At 53.8% G+C, this 11620-nt stretch overlaps 5 protein-coding genes across 5 annotated transcripts; 2 read left to right on the forward strand and 3 right to left on the reverse strand.

Annotated features, from left to right (window-relative positions):
* Positions 1-389: 389 nt before the first annotated feature.
* Positions 390-2350, reverse strand: PV08_11626 (uncharacterized protein; the record flags this gene model as incomplete). Its single annotated transcript, XM_016385934.1, has 2 exons — positions 390-489; positions 555-2350. The coding sequence occupies 2 exons, from the start codon at positions 2348-2350 to the stop codon at positions 390-392; spliced, it is 1896 nt and encodes a 631-aa protein (XP_016230878.1).
* Positions 2351-3030: 680 nt separating this feature from the next.
* Positions 3031-3906, forward strand: PV08_11627 (uncharacterized protein; the record flags this gene model as incomplete). The annotated part of the gene is made up of 1 exon (XM_016385935.1): positions 3031-3906. The coding sequence occupies one exon, from the start codon at positions 3031-3033 to the stop codon at positions 3904-3906; it is 876 nt and encodes a 291-aa protein (XP_016230879.1).
* A 658-nt stretch (positions 3907-4564) lies between these two features.
* On the reverse strand, positions 4565-5556 carry PV08_11628 (lactam utilization protein lamB; the record flags this gene model as incomplete). Its single annotated transcript, XM_016385936.1, has 3 exons — positions 4565-5103; positions 5269-5440; positions 5500-5556. The coding sequence occupies 3 exons, from the start codon at positions 5554-5556 to the stop codon at positions 4565-4567; spliced, it is 768 nt and encodes a 255-aa protein (XP_016230880.1).
* A 594-nt stretch (positions 5557-6150) lies between these two features.
* On the forward strand, positions 6151-10095 carry PV08_11629 (urea carboxylase; the record flags this gene model as incomplete). Its single annotated transcript, XM_016385937.1, has 4 exons — positions 6151-6615; positions 6692-9139; positions 9215-9791; positions 9857-10095. 4 exons carry the CDS (start codon positions 6151-6153, stop codon positions 10093-10095), a joined length of 3729 nt encoding a protein of 1242 aa, XP_016230881.1.
* Positions 10096-10385: 290 nt separating this feature from the next.
* PV08_11630 (uncharacterized protein) lies at positions 10386-11570 on the reverse strand (the record flags this gene model as incomplete). The annotated part of the gene is made up of 3 exons (XM_016385938.1): positions 10386-11127; positions 11179-11270; positions 11337-11570. 3 exons carry the CDS (start codon positions 11568-11570, stop codon positions 10386-10388), a joined length of 1068 nt encoding a protein of 355 aa, XP_016230882.1.
* Between the last annotated feature and the right edge of the window lie 50 nt (positions 11571-11620).

The raw sequence follows: 11620 nt of genomic DNA on the forward strand, positions 1-11620 counted from the left end.
CGAAGAGTGAGCCATGACTCATTCGCCCTTGCATGCCCCTTTGCGTTTCACATGCCGCGCAATCAGTCCGCTTGGCAGGGATCCGGCGCCACTCACACTCGGCTCATCCAATCATGCTTCAGGCCACCTCTGCAGATACGTCTTTTGCGCCCAAAAACCGGTGACCGGCCTGGCCACTCAGCTTCCGCCGATATCGACGCTTATCTGTCTTACTAACGCGATGAGGAGCAAGAAATGCGGTCTTCAGCCTCGTCACTCAGCTCCAGATAGAGATACATATGTCCCACTTACGAGGAGTAGGTTATAGAGTGTCTCGCAAGGCTGGCGCTGCAAATATCGGTTGCGTGGAGTCAATACGAATGCTCCCCATCCCAACCACTTCTCCCACATCAAGTAATGCTGTAACTTGGCCCCTCGCCACCCTGCGGCGTCTGCCAATTGATGTCCTGGCTGGGATCCTTGATATCGCACGTCTTGCAGTGGATGCAGCTGTTCCTCCGGTTAGCAATCAATCGTCTTCTTCATGCATGACCGAGAAATTCACAAAGACTTACTTCTGCGCATTGATCTGGAAGCGCACGCCCAGATCTTTCGTCTCGTCCTCCACGTACTCGTACACTCCAGCAGGACAGAATCGGTTCTCCACGCCTTTGTACTTGGGGTAGTCCATTTGAGCATGGGCATCCCAATCCTTGACCTGTAGATGTACAGGCTGGTCCTCCTCGTGGTTTGTGTTCGTTCTTGATACGCTGGTCAAAATGTCAAAGGTAATTTCACCGTCTGGCTTGGGGTATTCGATCTTCGGCATCTCATCGGCTGGCCTGGTGTTGGCCCAATCAGGCTTCTTGTGCCGTAGGGTCCAGGGAGTCATGCCACGGAAAATGTACGCTTCGAGACCAGAATACATGATGCCCCCATAAAGGCCGAGCGGATTATGAAACGACGGTCGCATATTCCGTACTTGCTTCAGTTCAGGCCAGATCCAGCTCGACCGCAGTGAGTCTTCGTAATTGTACAGAAATATCGTGCTATCCTCTTTGTTCGAGTTGAGAGCCTCGTAGGTAGCCTCGGCAGCCAGAATGCCCGACTTCATCGACGTATGCGTTCCCTTGATCTTTGGCACATTCAAGAAGCCGGCGGTATCGCCGATCAACGCACCTCCGGGAAACGCGCATTTCGGTATTGACTGGAAGCCCCCTTCGTTCAAGGCGCGAGCGCCGTATGCGATACACTTTCCACCTTCAAGCACAGACTTGTAGAACGGATGCAGCTTCATGCGTTGGAATTCGCCGTAAGGGGAGATCCAGGGATTGGAATAGTCCAAGCCAACCACCAGCCCTAGACTGACAAGATTGTCCCCAAAGTGATACATCCAGCCGCCTCCGTACGTGTTTCTGTTCAATGGGTAGCCCATGGTGTGAGCGATTTCGCCCTTCTTGAACTTTTCCGGCTGGATCTCCCAGACCTCCTTGAGGCCGAGTCCGTAGGTCTGGGGTTGGCAGTCCCGTCTCAAGTCGTATTTCTTCGACACCCTCTTGGTCAAGCTGCCATGACAACCCTCAGCCAAGAGGGTGACCCGCGCGTGAAATTCCATGCCGCGTTCAAAATTCGCCTTCGCCTTGCCGTCTCGTCCCACGCCTTGATCATTGGTCGCAATGCCCTTGACAGCGCCCTCGTGGTTATACAGTATTTCTGAGGCCGAGAAGCCCGGGTATATTTCCACGCCTATCTCCTCGGCTCTTTCACCTAGCCACTTGACAAACTGGCTCAAGCTTATGATGTAGTTGCCCTTGTTGTGCATCTGTGGAGGAGCCGGGATCGGAATGGCACCCGACTTTGTGAGAAATCGCATCTTATCGGAGCCGGCAGGTGTAGCGCCGGTAAATCTGTTCTCGTTGTCCTCTGCCAGCCAGTCTGGGATCAACTCGTTGATGGCTCGTGGCTCCAACACATTGCCAGACAACATGTGCGCCCCGACCTCGCCCGCCTTTTCTAGCACAACCACTCGGAACTCTTCATTTCCAGCTTCATTGGCAAGCTGCTTTAACCGGATGGCGGCACTCAAGCCTGCCGGGCCAGCGCCAACAATGCAGACGTCGACTTCGTCCGACTCCCGGTCGATTGTAGCAGGATCGAATGCTTCGTCGACATCGGCATACTTCCGCTGTAAGCTCGCAGATATCGACCGTCTTTGGCCCGCGACGAAGAGAGGTCTTGTTGTTCTCAGGGTAGTTCTCCGTTGTCGAGGAATTGCTCTCGTCAAAGGTACCGCAGGTCTAGAGAAAGAACGACATTGCAGGGCCGGATTGGACAGCCTCAACAAAGGCCGAGATATGTGCTTGGAGGCCATTGGAAGGAGAGGTGGCGCGGGAGGACCAAAGGAGAGGGAGGTTGAACCGTCGAGAAGCTTGAGCTATAGTATCGCACACATCTAAAGCTGTTGCTCTCCAAAGGGCGCGGGGACTCGGAGCAGACTTTTTGTACGTCACCAACTATGCGAGATGTGCTAGGCTCTACGAGAATTGCTGTATCTCGGGGCTGATGGTGGCGGTTAGCCTCGGTTCCCTGGCGACGGGTAAATGCGATGTTCGGCAAGATGGGCGCTGTGCGAGAATCGTCCACCAATCAACACGTCGCTAAACCAAAGCTGCGCCAGATATGCAGGACTCCTGTCTGGAGCTGGAGTCTTCTCGGGCGAAGGTGATCTGGCCAGCCTCGTGCAAATTGTCTTGAAGGCCAGATGTTCGGATCCGAAGGTCTTCTTCGTCGACGTCGTCGTCGTCAGTACCAGGTATCTACAGCACAATATTTGAAGATTGCACCAGTCAAAGGAAGAAATCAGGACCAAAATCGATGACACGTAGAGGTGTCGATGATGATCCTGGCCCGAGGACAATGCAGTGAGGTAAGCGACAAAATTGGTGTCCGTTTTATTAATCCTCCTTCGCTACATTCAGGTCTTCAACGTGCAAACTTCGAAATCCCCCACCCTTCGAACAAGATACAGTACCAACCCCCCATCCTTCCGCCATGACTGTCTACAAGTGTACACGAGTAGGAGCTGTTACGGGCGCCAACAAAGGCGTGGGTCTCGCCATAGTTCGCCAGCTAGCCTTGCAGTATCCCCAATCTGCACTCAACAACGGCCCATTACTGATCTATCTGACCGCACGAAACGAAGAACGAGGTCAAGCCGCACTACAAAGTATCCGAGATGATCCTGCGCTTCGAAACACCAAAGCGCTAAGAGCTCAAGGCGGACTCACAGACGTTGAGTATCTCCCGCTAGACATTGAAAGCAGGCAGAGCATCCAGGACTTTGCCACGACACTGAAGCAGCGACACCCCGATGGAATTGATTTCCTCATCAACAATGCCGGTATTGCGCTAGAAGGATTCGACGAGAACGTGGTCAGGCAGACACTGCGCTGCAACTACTATGGCACGTTGCAAGCCTCGCAACAACTTCTGCCACACATTCGCGACGGAGGGCGCCTGGTCAATGTGGCAAGTATGTCAGGTCATCTGACATCCAAGTACTCAGACACTATCAAATCTCGTTTCCGAAATGCTTCAAAACCCGAACAAGTCTCTCAGTTGATGGAGGAATACGCCTCAGCCGTGGCTAACGGGACATACCAAGCTGACTGGCCAGCCAACTCGTACTCTGTGTCCAAGGCAGGTCTCATCGGCGCGACAAAGGCACTGGCGCACGTTAACGCTCAGTCCGGCAGTAAGACCTTGATCAACAGTTGCTGTCCAGGCTACGTTTCCACGGACATGACGAAACATCGAGGAGTTAAGACGCCAGACGAGGGCGCACAGACGCCCGTATTGCTTGCTCTGGGCCATATCAAGGATTCGAATGGGGAGTTCTGGCAGAACGAGAAGGTCATCCAATGGTGAACATCGACCCCGCTGCCCCTCCAAGCAATCAAGTCATCGTCAATCTGCATCTGCCGCAGACAAAAGGCATTTGTCATACAAGTAGAGCAGGGACACATTGGACCAACCAACAACAGCTCGTCAAGTTTGAATATAGCCAGCGTCGTCAACGGCTCCAGCGCCTGTCACCGACAGTTGGAGATCCGATCTGACGACCTTATCTACATGCAGCCGGACTCGTACACTCACTCCGTTCGCCGCCTACGTTCAATCCGAGACAGCCAACATTTACATGGTCAATGAGATCGAGCGCCAATACAGCCCTCAGGCGGTTGCACGCCTGGTCACTACACCGTGGTACCATTCACACCCGGTTGGCGACCCATCTTGACTTCTCGGCGTTGTTGGCTATCGCAGGGATTCAAAAGAGCATGAAGTCTCCTGAATATGAGAGCTGGATTCTCTGACGATAAAAAGCAGTGAAGCGGTTGTGGACTGTCAGCAGCCAGATTTTTTTGGCGTCGATGAGTGCACAGACAGCCTCGATGACAATACTAGGGGATAAGCGAGGTGATGAATAGAATGGATTAAATGGGACTTTCTTATTTCTCTCATGAAGTGTGTACACATGGCCCGCTATTCCTAACTTACACACTTACTACTCACATTCGTCAGTGCCTCATCTCCCATGAGCCTTGTTGAACTCGTCAATGACTTCTTTGGTCGTCTTTATGATGCCCAAACATCCGGGCGAGTCCGAGTGACAGCATATGGAGATCGGATAGTCTTTGACCGGGAGCTGTACGGTGCTGCCGTCGACAGCCGTCACCGACTGTGTGTTGAGTTGTTGGCTGACGTGTTTCCTGACGTCCTCAAGGTCCCATGGCTTCTTCTTCCTGTCGATCACCAGCATGCCATCACTGTTGTACTTGACGTCGCCGTACATTTCCGCCCAGAAGGTGATGCCGAGGTCGTTCGCTGCCTTCTCCATGTTCGTCCCGGCCAGACCGAACACCGGAATGCCTTTGGGGATACCCTCCATGACCGCCCTGGCGACCTCGTAGTCTCTGCACATCATACCGTACAAGATGCCATGAGGTTTGACGTGATGCAAAGGCACGCCTTCCATCTCCAGGAACCCCTTTAGCGCTCCGACTTGGTACACCGTTATCGCCGTCAATTCCTCGGGCGACATCTTGATCTCTCTTCTCCCGAAGCCTTGAGTCGTCGGCACGGACACACACACAGCAGTCAGCACAGCCCAGCACAGCACAGCACAGGAAAAGCATGAAATTGGAGCCACGGATAGGGGGCTGCGGAACGCCACTGCGTAGACAAGAAAGAAGAAGAAGAAGAAGACAACGACAAAAACTTAGGACTTACCTTGGATGTCTGGAAGACCTGGATGCGCTCCAATCTTGATGCCGTACTCCTTACAATTCCGTACCGTCTCCTGCATGATGAGCGGATCACCGGCGTGGAACCCGCACGCGACGTTCGCATGGTCGATGAGAGGAAGAAGCTCCAGATCAGGACCACAGACATAATTCCCATACTGTCACCCCGTCACTACCCATCCACTCAAGCATCGCACACCCTGCATCAGATACTCACGGCTTCGCCCATGTCGACGTTGAGCAGGGCCTTGTGTTTGATTGGTGGGGCCGTCATGGTGAACTCGAAGGCGTAATTGCAGCGTAATGCAATACAATGCAATGCCGTACACAGAGGTCGATACTTCTGTTGCCGTCGTCCAAATCTTCCAACACTCAGTGTATATATATACACCCAAGCGCACTGTTTACTCTTGTGTATTGCGACCCAGGCAGAACGAGGCGTCGATCGGCGACGGTGTAGTCGTAGATTATTCTTGTAACATATGTACGTCAGTCAGCTGGTGATCGATTCAATCCATGACACCAAAACGGAGAACGACGAGCTGTGGAGAAACCCCCCTGGCAGAGATAAGGAGACTCAAGAGCCGATGCCCCTCATGTGCACGTATTAAGGAGGAGGTATCGCCATTCATCCAATCAACAACGGATCGTCAGCGATGGGCTCTCCGGACGACCGACTCGACTGACGACTTGGACGAGTGGTTGTTAGATAATGGCCGTCCATGGCAGCCCACGTTGTCGGAGACGCCTGGGACGCGAGGGATCCTGGGGGTCTCAGATGATCACCTGTTGGGAAACGTAACCCATCTCTCTCCCTTCGTACGGTTCGTATCCTCGAATATTGTTCCGTCGTTTGCACATCACGATCATGGAGAAACTCAAGACCGTCCTCGTCGCCAACCGTGGCGAGATTGCCGTGCGTATATGCAAGACGGCGCGTAAGCTGGGCATCCGCACGATATCAATCTACACGCCCGCCGACGCCGCGAGTTCGCATGTCGGCGCCGCAGACGAGGCCGTCCTCCTCGAGGGTCCCGACACCAAGGGGTACATCGACGCCGAACAAATTGTGGCCATCGCCAAAGCAAAAGGTGCCAATGGCGTGATACCAGGGTATGGCTTCCTCTCCGAAAACACCGACTTTGCACACCAGGTCACGCAGGCCGGCATGGTCTTTGTCGGCCCAAGTTCCAAATGCATAGAGGATTTTGGGATCAAGCACACGGCGAGGGAGCTGGCTGCGGAAGCGAATGTGCCAATCGTGCCAGGGACGAAAGGCCTGGTAAACTCCGAGGACGAGGCCGTCGACGAGGCCAAGAAGTTGGGGTTCCCCGTAAGTTGCTTTGCTTTGCTTACTTACCCTGCCTTGTCAAGGCGCCGTGATAGAAGTGTGATTCTGATGATGCCAGGTAATGCTCAAAGCCACGGCTGGAGGTGGCGGCATGGGCCTTCTGGCCTGCAAAGACGAGGCGGAAGTGCGCAGGTCCTTCAAGACGGTACGGTCTCGTGGGGAGACGCTGTTCAAGAATGCCGGGCTCTTCATTGAACGGTACTATCCTTCCTCGCACCACATCGAGGTACAAGTGTTTGGCAACGGACAGGGCCAAGCCATTCACTTTGGCGAGCGAGAGTGTTCAATCCAGCGGCGGCATCAAAAAGTCATCGAGGAGTGCCCGAGCCCGTTCGTCGTCAAGCATCCTGAGCTCCGAGAGAAGCTGGGCTCGGCGGCGGTCCGCCTAGCGGAGTCGATCAATTATGGCTCTGCTGGGACAATCGAGTACCTTGTCGATGACGAGTCCGGAGACTTTTTCTTTCTCGAGATGAACACTAGATTACAGGTCGAACACGGCATCACCGAGCTGTGTTACGGTGTTGACCTTGTCGAATTGATGTTGAAGCAAGCTGACGCAGAATTGTGCGGCAAGGGCGGGCTTTCAGGGGGGTATCTAAAGAGTCTTCAACCGAGGGAACCTAAAGGTGCTGCCGTCGAGGTCCGGTTGTATGCCGAGAACCCTGCGAAAGACTATGCGCCGTCTCCCGGAACGCTTCAGCATGTCTCCTGGAAGGAGATGCCCGGGTCGAGAGTCGACGGCTGGGTGCACACGGGAACAAAGGTTACATCTTTCTACGACCCGCTCCTTGCGAAGGTCATGATGCACGCTGAAACTCGGGACGAAGCCATCACAAAACTCGCCGAAATGTTGCAGGGCTCAAAGGTCCTCGGTCCCGCGACAAATATCGAATTCCTCGCTGAAATCCTGCAAGACGAGACCTTCAAGTCTGGTCGGACCATGACGAAGTTCCTTGAGTCGTTCAAATATCGGCCTCGTGCGATAGACGTGCTGCAAGGCGGTGCCTATACACTCGTTGAAGATTGGCCCGGTCGTCCGACCATCGGAAAGGGCTTCTCACACTCCGGGCCAATGGACCCTGTGGCGTTCCGGATCGCGAATGCTCTGGTCGGCAACCCGACTGGAAAGGAGGGTATCGAGATCACTCTGAGCGGTCCAGATCTTAGGTTTCTCGGCGCAGCAATCGTTGCCGTGTGCGGTGCGCCCATGGACGTCAAAGTCGATGGACAGCCTGTCCCGATGTGGACACGCTTGAAGATTGCAGCAGGCCAACGCTTGACCATTGGCAAAACTACAGGCGGCGGGTGTCGTTCTTACCTGGCCATCTATGGCGGTCTCCCCGGTATTGCAACATGGTTCGGGTCCAAGTCGACAGCGCCCATGACTGCAGTAGGTGGACTCCAAGGACGCGCGCTCGCCGCTGGAGATTTGTTGGCGATCACCAGCGAGCTACCAGATATCCAAGGCGAGTTGAAGCTGCCTGAGCACCTGATCCCGACGTATCCCGAAGAATGGGATCTTTTCTCCATGCCTGGTCCATACGACGACGGCTTCATCACAGATGACTCAATCGAGGAGTTTTACAATAGCACTTTCACCATCTCTCACAACGCTTCCAGAGGCGGTATCCGTCTACTGGGTCCAAAACCCAAGTGGTCCCGCAGCGACGGAGGTGAAGGAGGTGCTCACCCATCCAACGTGATCGAATACGGTTACCCTGTGGGTACGCTCAACTGGACAGGTGATGATCCATGTTTGTTCCCCGTCGACGCGCCTGATTATGGCGGCTTTGTGTCTGCAACCACCATCGTCAAAGCCGATTACTGGCGTATGGGCCAGATGAAAGCAGGCAACAAGTTACGATTTAACAGGATATCATATGCGGATGCCATCGCAAAGAGACACGAAGTCGAGGCATTCCTGGCAAAGATCCACGAGGTTTGTAGTGGGAGCGGAAATTTCGACGACATCAAACCACTGGTATACGACAGTTTTCCTGCATCGACGACGAACAAGGGCTGGGAAAAGGCACTGATCCATCAGATCCAGGAGGACTCGAGCAAACACCAGCCGTTAGTGTCGTACCGTCAGGGCGGCGACGACTTCTTGCTGATCGACTATGGTCACGGATCGTTCGATTTGAACTACCGATGTCGGGCGGTTGCTTTGTATCAAAAGCTGCGTGAGGCCAAAGGAGATGTGTCCTTTGCGAACGGCGCGTTGCTGACCGGTATGGCTTGTGGCAATTCTTTGATGTTGTATTTCGACTCGTTGAAGGTGAGTCGGGATGCGCTGCTGCAATACCTGATTCAGCTCGAGAACGAACTGGGGGATCTGAGTGAGGCCAAATACCCCAGTCGCAAGTATACACTGCCCATCACATTCAAGAGCAAGAGACAAAAGGAGAGCCTCCAGAGATACATGGAGACACAGAGGCCTTACGCGTCGTATCTGCCAGACCCGGCACAGTTCGTGGCCAAGAACAACGGTTTCACTGAGCAGCAGGTACGTCCACAGCCCCTCAAACCCTCCCCCTCAGTCTGAGTATTGACGATGATTGCTCACCTTGCAAATCAACAGTTGCGTGATATCCTGACCAAATCGTCCCTGATGGTGGTTGCGGTGGGTTTCTTCGTCGCACTACCAATTTGTCTTCCGATCGACCCGCGACAGCGGATGCAGTGTCCCAAGATGAATCCTTCGAGGGTACACACTCCCGAAGGACAAGTCGGCTGGGGCGGTTCGTGCATGGCCATCTACAACGTCGAGTCGCCAGGAGGGTACATGAACATCGGCCTGTCGATCCCCGGTGCAGACATCCTAGGCTACAAGAAGGGCTACAACTCCGAAAGGCCGTGGCTGTTCGAGGACTTTGACCAAATCACCTTCTACGAGGTGTCAGAAGAGGAGTACGAAGCGATGATGGCCACTTTCCGAAGTGGAAGGTACGAGTACGAGTACGAGGACACCGTTTTCGACATGAAGGAACACAACAAGCTGCTCAAAGACACCAAGGCCGAAGTGGCGCAGATCCGAGCAAAGCAGCGTGAAGCCCAGGCTGAGATGGACAAGATCGAGAAGGAGCTGCTGGCCAAGTGGAATCAGGAGAAGGAGGCCGGTAAGATCAGCATAGACACGGTGCATGATTTGATGCATGGTAAGCTCGGCAGCTCACGTTTGTGGAACGACACGAAGTCAAAAAAACTGATTACTCGGTTACAGACCCAGACATTATCGCCGTTGAGGCTCCATTGAACGCCAACGTGTGGAAAGTAGAGGTCAAGGAGGGAGACACCATCAGGGACGAGCAGACTGTCTCGATCCTCGAGGCTATGAAGCTTGAGATCCCGGTCAAGGCAGAACAGAGCATGGCCGGGGCAAAGGTGGAGAAGATGCTGGTGAAGCCGAACGATGTGGTGCAGGCTGGCAATCCGCTGATGCTCTTGCGAAGAGCAAAGTAGGGTAGACCCTACGTGCAAGTCTCGTGGGAAGAATTGGAAAATGTGCCTCTTCGTCGTATTGTGGCATACACAAGTATCATTGAGTCTTCAATATCTTCCAGCTTGGAGAAACCTCAGTGAATATTTCAGCGTCCAGGGATGCTGAAATATGTAACCAAGACTTCGTTCAATCCAGCCTGTTGTACACGAGTCTGCGGAGACAGACGTATGAATTCTTTCGTCCTACACTCCCGCATGCACTCACATTGGGAAGTATTGGGAAGATGCAGCGGACTTTTCCTCAAACCTAGCTATACAAGGCATCTCGACAACCCGGGAGGATGAACGAGGAAATTATCAACGAGCCACGCCATACTCGTGTTCGTGACTCCGTCGGCCAATTTCAACCAATGTTGATTCCTGACGCTCGTGTCATTGACCCAAGCGTTGGACCCGTTACTAGCTGTGATGGTGTTGTACCCATACTCATTCGCGTATGCCAGCATGGGCCATACTCCGAGTTTTGTGAAGTTGTCCAGGCCCAGAATTCCGTATAGAACGGTGATGGGATCCCATGCCTCGCGAGTGACTGATCCGCGGCCAACGTACCACTGATACGCCGATACCGGGAGAGAATCAGAGGGGCTTTCTTCCAAGGGCCTCTGACCTGAGAAAACGGTGCTTCCCAGCTCGCCTCCGGAGAAAGTGACTGGCACTGTCTTTGGCCAATGCTCGATGACATAGGTGGTGCTATTCGGGTCCGTGCCGCCGAAATTGTACTCCCAGCCAGAAGGGTAACGACCACCCATCACGACCAGCTCGCTCACTTTGGCTTCCAGAAGCTCTGTGCCAGTCAGCGGACTCACGTCGTCGGCTTCAGACCGAAGCAGATCTGCTAGGTTGGTGAGAAAGCCAATGGAAATGATGTGAAGACTGCTGTTCTCCGCGGAGGCAAGAACGGAACGGTAGAGCTCGACCGGCGTGGGAGCGAGAGAGGCATTGGTAAGAGACCCAGGCCAGTTGTAGGCGATTTTGCTGGCGTACTCTCCCCTCCTGCGAAGCCGGTTAATCGCTCCATCGTTCGGTGTGGTAATCCAAACTTACACGTATTCCCAGTCGTCGAAGAAGGACGCATTTGTTATCGGGCGTAGAGCGGCCACTGGGACATTTTTATTGCCAAAGTATGAGCAGATAGCCTTTGAGGTAGCGTCAGTGATTGAACCACGGCAGGTATCCTTGGGTAACCTTCTGTGTCAACATACACTTGCTGCGGGAGCACCATACTGTGAGGGTGTGTTGATCATAATGCCTCTCAGGTCTGCTAGGCCACAGTTGTGCAGGACATTGGCTATGGTGAGTGCCCCGACATCATCAACATCACCGAATAAGTCGGTGTCAATGATGATAGGTTGACCTTGTCCCTTGGTGGCCTTGGCGGCTGTGGCGTTCGCCAACCAGCATAAGAGCAGCACCGCGGTCGAAATGGAGATTCCCATTATTGAGGAGTGTATGTAGTTACGAGTGACTTGATGGGGTGATGTGAGAT

Source organism: Exophiala spinifera (assembly GCF_000836115.1).
Source record: "Exophiala spinifera strain CBS 89968 unplaced genomic scaffold supercont1.9, whole genome shotgun sequence".
In the NCBI taxonomy this organism is placed as follows: Eukaryota; Fungi; Ascomycota; class Eurotiomycetes; order Chaetothyriales; family Herpotrichiellaceae; genus Exophiala; species Exophiala spinifera.